Source organism: Garra rufa, chromosome 24 (assembly GCF_049309525.1).
Source record: "Garra rufa chromosome 24, GarRuf1.0, whole genome shotgun sequence".
NCBI lineage: Eukaryota > Metazoa > Chordata > Actinopteri > Cypriniformes > Cyprinidae > Garra > Garra rufa.
The window spans coordinates 7,262,992-7,279,034 of record NC_133384.1 but is presented as its reverse complement, the minus strand read 5'-3'; the positions used below and the strand labels follow the sequence as shown (position 1 = coordinate 7,279,034).

The 16,043-nt window shown below is 38.0% G+C and overlaps 2 protein-coding genes across 2 annotated transcripts in view; both read right to left on the bottom strand.

Moving 5' to 3' along the window:
• Nucleotides 1-205: 205 nt before the first annotated feature.
• nrn1a (neuritin 1a) lies at nucleotides 206-6,349 on the bottom strand. Its single transcript, XM_073830999.1, has 3 exons — nucleotides 6,021-6,349; nucleotides 3,293-3,437; nucleotides 206-1,822 (listed from the first exon to the last, which is right to left on the bottom strand). The coding sequence occupies exons 1-3, from the start codon at nucleotides 6,073-6,075 to the stop codon at nucleotides 1,594-1,596; spliced, it is 429 nt and encodes a 142-aa protein (XP_073687100.1). The 5' UTR covers nucleotides 6,076-6,349; the 3' UTR covers nucleotides 206-1,593.
• A 7,856-nt stretch (nucleotides 6,350-14,205) lies between these two features.
• LOC141300430 (coagulation factor XIII A chain-like) overlaps nucleotides 14,206-16,043 on the bottom strand; it is a 37,399-nt gene continuing 35,561 nt past the window's right edge. The window contains exons 12-15 of the mRNA XM_073830709.1: nucleotides 15,745-16,023; nucleotides 15,497-15,657; nucleotides 15,275-15,411; nucleotides 14,206-15,107 (exon numbers count right to left, since the gene is read on the bottom strand). Of these exons, the coding sequence (XP_073686810.1) occupies nucleotides 14,969-15,107; nucleotides 15,275-15,411; nucleotides 15,497-15,657; nucleotides 15,745-16,023 (716 nt within the window). The 3' untranslated portion in view covers nucleotides 14,206-14,968. The remainder of the gene's footprint in view (nucleotides 15,108-15,274; nucleotides 15,412-15,496; nucleotides 15,658-15,744; nucleotides 16,024-16,043) is intronic.

The following is a 16,043-nucleotide window of genomic DNA, read 5'->3' as shown; positions in this document are numbered from 1 at the left end:
GCGCGCATGCGTGCTCGTTCACGCCCGTTTCAGGAGCTAGAAGAGAAACCCCTGTGTGTTGAACCTGCGCCTCAGAAATTTGATCTATTTTTCAGTATTAATTTAATCATACTGTGTATGATTAGGCTATATTAGATTTTAGATATAAGGGAGATTGTAATTGTAATCACCACAAAGGCTAAACATCAATGAAAAACAACACAGATCGCTTTCAAACAGTAACTGTTTTTATTTAATACTTTTAAATACTTCTTTTTAGCAGTCTATTTTATATACCTGTATAATCAATCTGTTTTAAAACTGTTTCGGTTAAAGTATCTCTCTTTTCATTGCACATACATCTCTTATTTACTTGTATGGTTTTGAATAATCAGGTATTTCATATGCAACATCCCCAGAAACGAACAAACGAACGAACAAACAAAATACACATCTTCTGAAGGCAGTGAAACGTGGTCTATGCCTTGGCAACATCAAATAAAGCTAGCAAAATTCACATCATCCAACTAGTAATGTCAAGGTCCAGATAATCTCGTGCTACGATACTGTCGGGAGAAATACAGGCTTTACACACTTTACGCTGCAGTGTAATTACTGTGTAAGTACTGCGTAATAGTAATCAACTACTTGTACTTGCTGTGTAATTGTAATTTCTGGAGCTGCTTGCTTGTAATTACACATTTGTTATATGCAATGTGGACACTGTAATGTAAAGTGTTACCTTTATACTGTTATGTGTCCTACATATAAAGAGACAAATCTTCTTTGAATGGAATAGAATAGCATTTTGGAAAAACAAAAATGGCAACAGTCAACTATCTCACAGCCTCTCATGGCTACATTTGACATTTCTTTGTTCCTTAATAAAATCTTTTTGTAATATATTCTTTCTCTGCTCTCTTGTATGCCACTAAATAGATGCCTTTAGTCATTCCTGAGGTTTGTTTATTATAATTATTATTTTCATAATAATTATTATTATTATTTATAGCCTTTTATTAGCATCGTGAATATTAGAGACGTTCCTTATATTTTTCTAGATTGGTGGGTCAGCAAACCATCTAACCCCCTTACACATCTTCCATATACTTGGCTTGACTAAAAAAAAATTGAGAAATGAAAAAAATAAATATTGACAAAGAGCATATAAAAACAAACGGATGGGAGAATATTTCCTATCTTTCTATATGCATGATGGCCGTTGAGAATGTGAAAAGCCTACAGTAATAATTCATTCATAACAGACGGTAATGTTATAAAATACTACTCTTCTAACCAGGACCTTTCAGAAATTCAGGCCGTCATTTCAACTCAATATCTGATAAATATTTCATGAAATCGACCCAGAGTCAGGCAAATGTGCTTGAGCATTCCCAGAAGACTTCTTCTTGCCATTGTCTCTTGCAAAAAAACGTCTTTTTCTCCAGATGAAATAGGTATATAAATCCATTTGGGTGAGGATGAATTTGGATCGTCATTAATTATTATTCTTTTTTTTTTTTATTCTTGTGTTGATGGTTTGTCTGGTCTTTTCCTCTCGCTCTCTTTTCTTTCTTTTTTTCTTCTTTGATTTTTTCCTTCTTTTCCCGTGGGTTAAAACTGCATACACGTCACAAGCGTAGACAGTGCAGTTAGGATCAGCGTTACGCCGAACGGAACAGTTGATCGGCTCGCGCCGTTCCCGCCCGCACACAGTTCAAACAAGCTGCCGCGAAAGTCCAGATTTCTGGACTCCTTTTTCAGCTTCTCCCACAGATCTGTGGCTCCCTCCTGACAGTCTGCCAGAGCAGTGGTCGCACATGAATGGAAATCATCCCAGTAACTGCAAATCAAATATTTCAAACACAAAGAAAGAAATCATTACTCATGTCTGATTTGAGTCACGCTTCACATTGCATTTAGCTACATATTCAGGCTGAACATGTTACATTACTCTTGTTTTGTTATTTTTATTATCTTTATTTGTATTTACTTGGATATGTATTTTGTAAAATATATCCCAAATCTTGTGGAAATGGAGTGAAACACTTTTTCTTTTTTTTTTTGAAATTGTCATTTTAAAATATCCTATATGTGGAAAGCAGTTTTGAGATTTGGTTTGCTTTCAGTTTAAAAATGCCACAGTTCGGTTTTTGACAGCATTAACGTTTAACTTACGTTTTCGTTTCTATTTTAAATACTACAGAAATAACATTAAGTGAACACTTGAGTATCGTATTTTGTTTAGAAAATCATCAGTTTTGTACATTATAGCATATTCATATGAATTTGAATTATTCAGATTAAACGTTTATAACAAAATATAGCTAACATTAGTGTAGTTAAAAAACGCTGAACCAGAAAAATTATTCACCCACATAACTATACAATTATTAGAAATTCTAACGTAGAATCCATAGCATGCATGAGTCCTCATGTAGCCACGTGAAGGAGGAGACAGGGCACGAGGGAAACCCGAGTTGTAATGCGGCTCCAAAGGGAAAGTCTCCGTATCACGTGACTCCTAGTGCCCTCCCCATCTCTCCCGCTCTCTACAACTCCCCTCCTGCGCCCCACCCCCTTCCTCTATCCCACTCTCAAGCCTATCATTTATTAATTTATTTCAGGAACACACACCCACATTCTAAACTCTGCCTCTACGAATGGACACAACAAGTAGACGCGCTCCAAATAAATTAGAATACAATAGAATTTCGAGAAAGAAAATGCTTTTACTTCAGCAGAAAAAAAGAAGAATAGCATAGTATATAGAAAATAAATACAGTGTACCTTCGTCTTTGTCATTTATAGGCATCTAATTTTAGTAATTTAATAATTCAATAATCCTAAATGATCTAAAAACGAAGCTGAGTGTATATGAAATTAAAAACGACTGGTGGACTTAATTTCGGGAGGGAAAAAATGTCAAGGAAAGGGAAGTATAATTTCAGCCCGTGTAATAAGAAACTGTTCCGTTTTGATACGCTCAGTCACGGCTGTAAAAGAACCCGTTATTTTATAGGGCGGATCGCTTACAATAATCGTGCATTACCTCCCGATCTGATCCAATTATAGATGTTGACCTTTGGCCTCGGCGTGTAGAGATGGTTCATCTAATTGTAATTAACTGGTGAAATGTGAATAGTGCGTACTGCCAGCACGGCTCTATTTCTGCTCATGGAGCTGTCGAATTAAACAAGGGGCCCCTTGTGCCATCTGGTCCCTGTTTTTTTTTTTTTTTTACCCTTTTCTCTCCCTCCCTGCTCTCACACACGTATATTTCATCTGTTGTGTGTATGCATGTTTCCCTTACGTGCAGATGGTCTGAAGGTTTTCCTTCTCGTCCAGCTCCTGTGGATAGTTGGCCATGTTCTCTCCCAGTTGAAGCAGGCAGTTGGAGAAACCTTTGAACACTGTTTCACATTTCCCAGCCGCTCGAACCGCCTGCAGCAGATAGGCTGAAAAACGAGATATGACCATAAATAAACGTTGTTTTTTTTTTAATGTTTATTATTTGAATCTTTGAGAATAGCCTTCATTTTTAGAAGGGCGTTGCGATTATGCCATTGTATATTTAATGATTTAGTATTATATTCTGTTCTTCGCTTATCTCATTCTCATTATAATAAATAAAGTCAAAGCGATTTTAAGACATAAAACACTTCCACACAATAATAGGTGTGTGTTGCTCAGAAGAAATGTGTGTGTTGAACATGAGGGTGGCGCGTGGACAAACGATGATGTAATGGTTTACATGAGGGTGGGGGTATGTGGGCTTGTGTGAGGTGAGATTTTCATTCTGAGTGATTTGTATTCCCCTCCCCTTTTTTACACATCTAGAAAAGAGTCTCTTTTTGATGACAGATCTATTAGGGAAAATGAGAAGATTTGGACACACATGCTTGTCCTTCCCTCTTAATTTGGAACTCGGTGATGGACTGGGAGGTCACAACTTGATCAACTGACCAGATCCCTTTGCTTAACGAACCTTAAACGCCAGTGGCTTCTTCTCAGGTCCGTTAAACAGCGAGATCCCGTAAATTGATTAAGTTGTTTCACTGGGCCTCTGCACATTAACCACTGTAGAAATATGGGCAAGATGCACACACCCTGTTACACACCACATACACATTGTATAGATTAGAATTATTTACGTCCTTACATTATATCAAATGCTTTGCATTATGTGCATTACACACCCTGCGTCGTTCATATAGCCTACTCTAGTCAATGTCCTTATATTATATGCGTTTCATGCTATATGATCCATTATAGGCTATATTGTATTTTATGCAATACAGCTATACCTACTTTATATCACATGCATTACATTATATATACGTTGTATATTTGTTTCCACATTATATGCATTACGTTATAGGATCTTATATTTGTTATATGCTATACAGTCCTAGTTTCTATTCTACAAGCATAATACGCTAAATAAAGAAAAAAACCAAAAACTCTAGATGCAATCATGACTGTTAATATTGTCTGTATTTTCGTAAATCGTAAAAAGTCGATGTTGATGCTATAGCTGAAGCACAATCGTTTCGTGCATTCTTTACCGCCCACGGAATAAATAAATAAAAAACGCATCCAGCAATGACACAAAATACTAAACTAATACAGAACACTTCGAATTATTAAATTATTGTAGAGATTCCTAACACACTGGATTAAAGGTGTTACTGAGAAGGCTAATGCCGCACAGTTGACGGCTTACATAACGAATTATCTCGCTATAATTGTGATATCACGGACAGATCGCCCTTTTCTTTTATACGAATCGCGTATGATGAAGATTACAAACATATTCCTCCAACAGATCATACTGAACAAAAATAAAAGCGTAAATGCGAAGCATTGCATTATACTCTCTATAAGCTGTTTCGTGCATTTTTATTAAAATAATTGAAATGTTCAGACCTCAACATGGCGGATATGAGGATGCGAAATACAAAGATGCTCATACAGCTTGCTTTGGAAATCTGCGTATTAATACGATGCATTCTTTCATATTTAAAATACATTTTAGTCCCCCGTCTTTATTTTCTTTATTCGAATTAACAGTCACAAAAGACAACACTGCGTGAATTTTTAAAAACGTTTTTCGTTGTAGGCACGATGATCTATAATTAGAAACAACTGAGCATCTAATATAGACTCACCTACCCTACTGTACTAGTGGTCACGACCACTTTACTAGACCCTGTCAGTGGTACCGGTGTCAACCTGGCACCGCATAATCTGTTCAATGAAGTCAAGAGGGGGTTTACGGCAAATTAATGTAGTTCAACTAGGTAACAACCACAATTCATCGCTACTGATTTCATTTTAATGCACAACATGCAATTTCATTGCAGAGCCACGCAACAGCATTTACAAGTAAACGCACAATATTGCAAAAACATGTCATATCTTTTGTAAATTCTACAACTACAAGTGCCCACCAATTAATGGTTATGAAATTATACGCAAATGATATTTTGTGGTTAATGCGTTATTCGTAAATGGACACATGGGACCACATAAAACTGAAGGCGCTTGTAGGCTATAAAACACTCTTTGCGAGTAAAATCTCTTAACGCAAGCATTTAAAGCATATTTCCCGTTTCGTATTATTTTATTTGATATTGGTTTGAATAATTTATCACGGAGAGGATCGGGCGGTCCCACACTTTCACCAACTTGCTCCGATACGATTTTACTGAGTTTTATTTTTCGGAACAGTCTTCAACATTGAATGCAGATGCAAAGCAATGTTACTCCATTGTCATACATTAAAAATGTATTTTCTTAGCCAAGACCCAGATCTAATAGTCGCCCGCTTTTAAATCGCAGTCGGGACAGTAGCATTGCAATTAAAATATCCGCAAACATACACTCTGCAAATGTATAGAACAAAATTATACCATTACAAGCTTCAACGAGCCTTAACTACGAATTATAAATGTTAACACGTATCTATACATGAACGAGATTAAAAAGGAAACGTCAGCCCATCCCAAAATATACTACGACAGAAATGATCGGCTTACCTATTTGAACAGCAAGAAACAATGAAATATATCTTCCAGACAAAGTTAATCCCATCCTACGTCCAGTAAAACCATTGGAGTATATGCCAATTTTAGATAGTTGTGAGGGGAAAAGATAGCCAAATCTGAGAGTTGAACATCGCTGTTTAGTTCACGCAGCTATTCAGAAACTCTTTGTGATTTTTCCCGTTGTCGGCGCAGCGCAGTGAAGTGAAATGGTGCACCCCGTTAAGAGAAGGCGGTAATGCCTCGTGTTTTTTCTCTCCCTTTTTCACGCCCACATCTCAAGCTTGACGTAAAATTCACCGTCGGACTCCCCACTTCTCTATTTTCTCATTTGCTAGACCGGGCTGGCCCGCTTCTCCCCCCTCTCGCACTGTACTGGCATTTCAGGGATTGCGGAGATGTCCGCATATATCTGCTCTCCGGTGGTCTCACCTATCCACCCTCATGCAATGAAGCTTACACGTGGACCCGTGACCCACATATGGATACACGTGCAGACTTTATTGCTCAAGGGTGCTTAGATCGAGCATGCATGAATGTTGCTAGACTGCTGAGATTGAGGTAGTTAAGGTTGCTTGGGGTAGGTTATAGGCCGTACTCCCTCTTAATGATATGACTGTGATGTATTGTGCATAAACTGCATCAAGTAAATTATGGATTTGTAGGATAATTTATGGAAATGTGACCCTGCACCGAGCAGATTTAGTTGGCGCTATAACACAGTTTGATTAATGAAGTGCCCACATTTTATTTTGAGTCTTATTACTGCAGAACTAATCGTTATTGATGATCTGTTTATGACTTAAATACTCCAGCAAGGTTATCAAGGTCTGTCTGAGGTGATTTGAGGTAAACGAAGCGGACTGTAGTGTTTTGATGATTTCTGACGGGATGTTTTTTTGTGAATCGAGAAGATTAGGCTATATATGCTCATTAAGAACTTTTAATACACTATATAAAGCTAAAAGAATTTGATACCAATGCTATAACAAAAAAAAAAAAAAAAAAAAAAAGAAAATCACACTTTCAATGCACATTACAAGTTTGCTATGTTTTTACATACCGATTACCGAGTAATATTAATAAACTACAAGTTGTAATCTGGGTTATTGAAAAATATTAAATACGCCGTATGAAAGATTAAATATCATTTTATATGGGTTGGGATGAGTTACGTTACAACCGAAAGAAAGGTGATGTCTGTATCACTGAAAAAAAAAAGTTCTTACCCTGCTGACGTCAGCAGAATTTGTAGCCAACCAATGAGTACTGAGTATTGATGCACACCATTTTTTTTCATAGACACTGACTTCAGGAGGAGAATACTAAAAAGTTACCTAGGGCATTCTAGCTGAAGGAGAATCCGACCAGTGAGTAGAAACCGTGTGCTCCTCGCTGCTGAGTAATTAGGTCCCCTGACAGTTCATTTAGAGTCCAGACTATACAGAACCCAGGAGACTGATGCCCTGAGGGACTCTTCATAATATGATCGTATTTTTTTGGTCATTGATAGTATGGATGACTTCTACTATTTAACATTACGTGTAATGAATGGCGGACTATATTTGTCATCACGCAAAGCTTTTTCACGTAGGCTAAATGTATGTCTGCATGAGCATTGTAATTTGTGCAAATTCGTGCGTTAAACCTTTCGAGAACAATGAGCAGTTGCATAACCGAAAAAAAGCCTGCATGGTGTGTTGCAATGCAGGAAGGGATGCAATATCGTGGATTTAATTTATAGAGAATTCTATAAAGTCCAAACAACTGTAGGTTTTAATGCATGTTTTGTCTCCATCTAGTGGCGGAGGTGTGCAACAGCAAATATATAACATATTTAGGTTATGTGATCTCTTTGATCAGAAAAGCCAATATTTTGGCTGATACCCATAATATTGGAAAGCCAGTCTTGCAGGAACCACAGGAACTCCTGAGTGAACGGAGTTAAATAAACTGTCATTTCGACAGCATAGGGAATCCCTGTTTAATGTGTTTGTCCCCGTTCTACCCAGCAATTACTCCGTAGCTTGAGAGGTTTTCCGCGGTGACTCATTCAGGTGGGCGCGGGGAGGGTTCGGGGAAAGCAGGGGAGACAGAAAGAGAGAGAGAAGGGGGTATTCCAGCATTGATGCAGTGGAGCGGTCTGTCTAAAGCATGTTTCATTAATATGGAGGGAGTGGAGTGAATGAGGTAAGGCGCCAAATGCGTCAGCAGAGTTTTCCTTTCTTTCGTGAAAACAGTCGAAGCTATGGTGGCCGAGAGAGCTCAACGCGCTGCAAACTTAAGAAAACACATGCAAACAGAAAAAACGACAACACATTAAGAAAACATCTTCATCAGTTTGACAACACAGGCGCTGCAAATCCTCGCAACGCAAACACAAATACGGAAACGCGCTGCAAATTCTCACAACACAACCAAACTCAGAAACGCGCTGCCAACACACGAACGCACTGCAAACACAGGAACGCGCTGCAAATAGCACGGTCCACAACGGAAATGTTTCAGGGGGACCTCAAAAAGTGACGAACCCATCTGGGACCTGATTATGGCTGTGTCTAAATTCAGGGTCTACATCCTTCGGAGGACTCATTTGAAGGATGTTACGTTACAGCGCCGCGACGAAGGCTGTCCAAATTCGTAGGATCCTTCAAATGCGGCCCACAAATACGTCCTCCTTTTCCCTGAATTGGAAGGATGGGTCTGGTGGATCCTTTCCCGTCCTACCTATCCCATAATTCCTTTCGGCAGAGCGCTTCCAGAATTTTCAAATAATGGCGGACGAAGCGAGCGGCAGTAATGCCTAAGTTTAAAAAAAAAACTGGCGTTTCAAAAAATATTTTTTTACAGCGGTTGTCTAGTTAGGCCTTTGGTTTTAGCGTTAAGCTTATTATTTTTTTTTTTTACATTTGTATGTTTATATGTTTAAAAACATCACTTTCGTAAACTAGCTTCTTTCTTACTGCCTGTGTGAATATCCCCTTACACACAGCTAATTTCTTGTTAGTGATTGAAGCTGTTTTTAACGCTTTTAGGGACGAAAGAGCAGTTATTTTGTTTTGTGCAGTACAGATAACCTTACTTCTTGCTTAGTGCTGTCACGGTTGCTAGGCGACCGGATATGAGCAACAGGTAAGGGAGGGAACTGAAAGAAGGGTAGGCTGTCCAAATTCACAGACACCTACTTCCAGGTTTTGCGGTCTTCGGCGGACCCCTCCTCCTTCAACCTGGTAGGAAGGATCCTAAGGAGGATGCAGACCCTGAATTTGGACACAGCCTATTTATATCACTATATTACCTGATTGTTTATTAGTGATGGGATTTATGGCTCTTTGAGGGGATCCGGAATCTGGACGATCCATTCCTTTCAAAGAGCCGTTCAAAAGAACGGCTCTTTTGGCTCTCTTTAAATATTTAGTCAGTTTTAAGAAGCCAGCTTGGGGGCATTTCAGTTTATCCTGGAAATAATCACTGGGGAGGAATGATGAGGTGAGATTTGTAGTCAAATAATTAAAACTCAGATATCACACACCAATATCTGAGATTGAATTATTCTGAAATATTGATTATTACCTCATTTGTCATGTGTGGACTATATAGGGTTGCACAACATCCCTCTGCTTAGACAGTGACATCACTATTTTGGATTTACCTTTAGTACAAAGTGTGTGTATGTGTAAAGCTACGTTGACTTATGTTATTGATACAATACTCACAAATAAACATCAAAAACAAAGCCGGCTGCAATGAATTTCTGTTTCTATTTTGATAGAAAACCAAAAATATTTAAATTTTTAAATATATAGCCTACTGTAGATAAAATTAGAATAAATAAAATGGAAATGTCTACATACAGTCCACTATTACTACTATTACAACTGTAAACTTTGCAAATAGGACATCAGCCCCTTCAAGTCTTAAATGAACAATAACAAAGTGGGCTGCAATGAATGTCTGTGCAAAACAGCTTTTAGTGAAAAATTTCTATACAAGAACAGTATCACAAAAGAACATTTTGATAGATAACAAAAATATTTAAAGTGTTAGACATATACTGTAGATACTGTCTCGCGGAAGAGCTAGTTTGTGTTCATCTGTGTGAAACACGCATAGGAAAAAAAGAACGGCTCCCCCCCAGCCGCGACTCGGCTCCCATCGTTCATGTTTATGAGCCGTTCAAAAGAATCGGTTCGTTCGCGCACGTCACAACTCTATTATTTATATCACTATCACCTTTTAGTGATACTATACTATATCACTAAAAGGTGATAGATGGGTGTGTCACTTTTTGAGGTCCCCCTGAAACATTTCCGTTGTGGACCGTGCTATTTGCAGTGCATTCGTGTGTTGGCAGCGCGTTTCTGAGTTTCCGTATTTGTGTTTGCGTTGCGAGGATTTGCAGCGCCTGTGTTGTCAAACTGATGAAGATGTTTTCTTAATTTGTTGTCGTTTTGTTGCGCGTTGAGCTCTCTCGGCCACCGTACGAAGCAGATTCTACCTGGAATAATTTAAATGATAAGAATGAAGAAAAGCAGTGAATTAATTTTGTGCTTTAAGTCGATAAAACAAAGCTTGTTGATAGTTTTCTTACAGAGCAAAGCAAGCTACATTAAAAACGGCTCTTTACTGTTTTTAGTGTACAGTCGTGGCCAAAAGTTTTGAGAATTACACAAATATTGGAAATTGGAAAAGTTGCTTCTTAAGTTTTTATAATAGCAATTTGCATCTACTCCAGAATGTTCTGAAGAGTGATCAGATGAATTGCATAGTCTTTCTTTGACATGAAAATGAACTTAATCCTGAAAAAAAAACAAAAAAACTTTCCACTGCATTGTTAAGAAGGTTTCAGGGCGTCCAAGAAAGTCCAGCAAGTGCCAGGATGGTCTCCTAAAGAGGATTCAGCTGCGGGATCGGAGTGCCACCAGTGCAGAGCTTGCTCAGGAATGACAGCAGGCAGGTGTGAGCGCATCTGGACGCACAGTGAGGCCAAGACTTTTGGAAGATGGCCTGGTGTCAAGAAGGGCAGCAAAGAAGCCACTTCTCTCCAAAAAAAACATCAGGGACAGATTGATCTTCTGCAAAAAGTATGGCGATTGGACTGCTGAGGACTGGGGCAAAGTCATATTCTCCGATGAAGCCTCTTTCTGATTGTTTGGGGCATCTGGAAAAAGGCTTGTCCGGAGAAGAAAAGGTGAACGCTACCATCAGTCCTGTGTCATGCCAACAGTAAAGCATCCTGAGACCATTCATGTGTGGGGTTGCTTCTCATCCAAGGGAGTGGGCTCACTCACAATTTTGCCCAAAAACACAGCCATGAATAAAGAGTGGCACCAAAACACCCTCCAACAGCAACTTCTTCCAACAATCCAACAACAGTTTGGTGAAGAACAATGCATTTTCCAGCACGATGGAGCACCGTGCCATAAGGCAAAAGTGAATAGGTAAAAAATGTACTTGTTATTTAAAAATGTTTTTCATTTACTATTCTTAGTTTTTGTACAGCCAGTTTACATTTTTAAAGACCCTGACTGGGCACAAATAAAATTAAGAAATTGCAAAATGATGTTAAAGAATGATTTAATTACATTTTATTGAATGTTGCAACTGTCCCTACTGTGGGGACAGTTGCAAAATTTCACTTTGTCTATTTAAGTGTAAATTGTCTGCATTTTATCATTATGTACACATGTTGCAGCGATATGGGTGATAGCTGACAGATGTGGCTGTATTGTATTAAAATGTCGGCTTTCTAATACAAACGTTCTCTGAGAAACTAAAGGAAATGCAAAAAGTGTTGCAACTGTCCCCACTCTCCCCTAATTTTTGCTTATTAGTATGGATGAATTGGATCATTGAAGGACGGCAGCAAAGACTTCGGTTAATAAAATGGAATTAAATAAATAAAGGATATCTGTACTATTTAACATATTTAACTATTGCGTTGAATTTCACTGTTTTTATTCATTTTGAGGAATACTGTATCTGTTTTTTTCATGTTCACATTTATTCAAGAACTAAAGTAACATCTTACTCACAATTTCTCTCAACATGGAGACAGGATAGCTTTTAATCAATAAATGGAGAGGAAAAGTCACTGGCATTACTTATTTGAAAAAGTAACTCTGATATTTTCTTGTCAATTAAAAAGTAATGCACTACTTTAGTAGTTACTTGGAAAAAGTAATATTATTATGTAACTTGCGTTACCCCGAACACTGCATAGCGACCTACAAAGGGTGTATCAACTGCAAAAACAGACTGTCAAGAGCATGCGAAACCAACAGGTGGCGATATAGCCCTATTCATAAAGCCAATCAGAAGCATGAAAAAGCATGTACTCCGACATCACAAGCTAGGGATGGGTGATACCACAATTTTTTAATGCGATACAATACCGATACTTTTTGTTAACATTTTTACAATACCGATACTACTTACTATTTTAACTCTATTTTTAATGTGAATGTGATTTTTCAAAATAATTTATTTTTTTATTATAATTCATTACATGTAAAGACAAATTACAAACACATACTGGCCATTAATAACAAATGGATTTAAAAAAGCAAATTTGGCAAAGTCAAAATGTTTAAACAACCTTCTTACAAAAATATTGCTTAAACAGAAATCTTAATAAAATAAACAATACCAACAACATAAACTGTGCATACATACACATTTCTTAATTTTAATCAGACTTGTTTTTAACTTTCTACATTTTTGTAGTATTTAGCGATGCTCAGAAAAACACTTTAAGATTGCTGCAATTGTCGATAAAGATTTCCTAATCTTTGAGCTGTATTTTAGAGTTTAAGAAAAGAAACGTGATCATTTTTTGGTTTCAGCCAATTTCGTCTAAGACTTTATAAAACAGCCTCTCTACTGGAATTCTTCTTTATAAGTTTCAGCTTGTGTTGTATGTATGTGTTTAAAAAGGTTGCTTGTATTGTTGCTTTCTTATTACAAAATATTGCAACATGCAATATTTTTTCTGTTGATGAGAAGTAGCACCACGCTACATTTCCTCTCTGCCATCATGCCATTCTGTAATGTAAAGTGTGCAGCGTGCATGTGTGCTAAGTAGATGAAAGGCACATGATCGCTTACGTTCTGCCACAGACCGTTCCGTGTGTAACGTCATATATACATAGCGTCACTGACCATCCTGTACACAGCACTAAAAACATTTAGGCTACGTTTACATTAATCCGGATACATTTGAAAACGGAGTTTTAATTTTAAAACGCTCTCCGTCCACACTGCGTTTCCAACCGTTTTCCAAAAGTTTCTCATCCACACTGAAACGTAGGAAAACATCAAATTCGCCTTACTGCGCATGCGTAAAGTCTCCAAAATTATACAGACGTAATAAGTTTTCACGCAATTCTTCTGGCGGGATAATTTACGGAAATATCTCATTATCCACTGACGCGTCTATATCACGCTCATTCATATTTTATCTGAAAAGCAGTTGTCGTCATGTTTTGCAGGACAGCAACTGTGAGTAAAATTTCTGTCATCATTTTAGGACTGTAATTTGAAGAGTGTACAAGGTAAATCTCTTTAGCAGCAGTGTGTAAATAGCACAGGCACAATTACTGCTGTAAACATAGATATCTATTGGTACAATATTCGTCACATGACTATAAATATGCGTCATCGTTTTCCAAAGCCTCCGTTTTTACTGTCCACACTACAACGTGAAAACGGCGTTTTCTAATTTATCCACTTTGGCCGGAGTTTTTAGAAATAATCGTTTTCTGTGATAAAAACGGGGTTTTCGTGTAAATGAGAGGCCAAACCGCAGGGAAATATCTGCGTTTTCCCTTCGTGTAAACGGGGCCTTAGTTATGCAGAAAATATTAATATACAAAAAATATTGATACTTTAAAAACATATCGATACCAAATTTGAAGCTTCTGAGTATCGATATATCGATACTCCAGCTTTGATGTGCACATCCCTATCCCCCGGCTCTGCAATCAGTGTTTAAAAAAGCTCCTCAATGGCTGGAGTTTCCAAAAGGTTTGATTTCAGTGAGCCGATACTGCGTTTGTGTGTGGACGAGTGACAACAACACACAGAAAAAGCTGCAGTTTTGAAATAACGTGTTTGTGTGGACAGGGCCTTGACACTGAAGTTAACATTTGCAATATATAAAAAACAAATTCGTCGAAAATTCTTTGATGCTAAAGCTTTATTGTTAGTTTATATTAGTAAAACACATCTCAATAGCATTATAGCAGAGAAAATATGCAATATATTCTGATTAATACAGTTATGTCAAATAAGGCACCCAACAAAAAACAACAGTCATGTAAATTAGATTCATGTGTAATAATTTCAGAAAGGTTACATTTTAATAGACCTTTATATTTAATTTCATAGCTTTCTCTTTCTTACACACTCAGACTTTTGTGTGTGCAATGTGCATGACTATACTTAGATGTATTGGAAAAAAAAGTTTCATATCACTGATTCTGGTTTATGTGGGTCATATTTTTCTGTGAGTATCGAAAAGTGAAATTCAAATGCATACCTGCCAACACTCCCAATATTATTGTGTTTCTCCTATTTTTTCCCACTCCCAATTTAAAACTTCTTCTGATACATGCTGTATAGATACTTGATTGTGTGTATTTCGTAAAATTAAATGAGTTTACAACTTAAAATGTATTGTATTCCTAGGATCAATAATTGTACCACACGATGGTGGTTGAACAGTGCCAATGAAAATCTCTCTATTTTTAAAAACCCAATGTTGGCAGGAATGGCTGGTTTGTAAATAACAATAATAATAAAAAAAGAACATTAGCTTGTATTTCAATAACATTGGTAAAGAAAGCAAAGCAAAACAACAAAATGGTACTGCCAATCCTTTCGACCCTTCCTTTCTCTCGTTCACCTCTATCTTTTCTCTGTGGTTCCCTCGTGGCAGTCTGTTACTGCACGATGATTTCCAGCTGATTGCAGACCTGCCTCAGTGCAGCGCAGTCCAGACACGCTATCAGCACCTTCTTCCCAGGAGACCGAGGGGTGATCGTCTCTGTATATTGCACTGAGCCACCAGGTAGAATCTGCCTGCAAGTGGAAATGGATATAGTGCATATGCATGCCAAAAGAAAAATACCATATATACTACCTCACTTCAGATTCACAGTTAAAAGTAAACTGATGTGATTTACAAATGATGCTGGCAACAAAATAAAATAGCAAAGATAAATATGACAGAGGTTTTTCCAGCTTACTCGTATGTTTTCACTTTGGTCATCATCAGACTGGGGCCTTCAAGGCGTAACTGAACGTTTTTCAGGATGAAGTTATAGGGATTTCGGAAAGACACGATGACCATGAGATCTCTTCCAACTCGGGGTGTTCCAGTCACCTGAAGTTATAATGACTGTTACCTGACATATAAGATCAAATGTATCAGACATGTACCTCTACGATTGGTTATGGAGGACGTATACCTTCATTGTGAGCTCGGGAGGACGAAGGGTGACAACTCTCATTGTTGAAAGGGAAACGCCGGTTTCCCTAATGTGTCCGTACACCACAAAGAGCAGGTTGGACTGTTCCACCAAGAAGGGCATGTAGTCCACAGCTTGGACATCTATCAGCAGGCTTGTGGCTGTAAAATAATTTTCAGCAATTAACTCATTTATTTCTAAAATGCATGTAACCTAATCCTACAATGAACTTGTAAAGTGACACTCACTTTTCCAGGGATCCACAGTTGCAGATTTGTTTTCAAACTTAAAAATTGTGCTGGTGACGCCCGTGTAATACACCACACAGCCACTGATGGTGGCACTGATGGTGCAGGCTTGGCTGGTCTGGTTCTTAATTTTCAGCGTCAGCTTGAAGTTCTCACCCATTTGGATGGTGTCAGCCTGGAGCTCAATGTCCACACCTGCTTCACTGAGTGGAAAGTAGTCCCTGGTAGGAACGCCACGACGCTCCGCCATCTGCATGGTCTGTCTATCCTTCTCACTGCCTGGAGTCAAGATGGTTGAA

Coding starts and splice junctions, on each gene's coding strand:
- nrn1a (XM_073830999.1), bottom strand. CDS start 6,075: ATGGGATTAACTTTGTCTGGAAGATATATTTCATTGTTTCTTGCTGTT. Junction 3,438..6,020: donor GTTTCTTGCTGTTCAAATAG/GTAAGCCGATCA, acceptor CTCGTTTTTCAG/CCTATCTGCTGCAGGCGGTT. Junction 1,823..3,292: donor AACCTTCAGACCATCTGCAC/GTAAGGGAAACA, acceptor TTTGATTTGCAG/TTACTGGGATGATTTCCATT.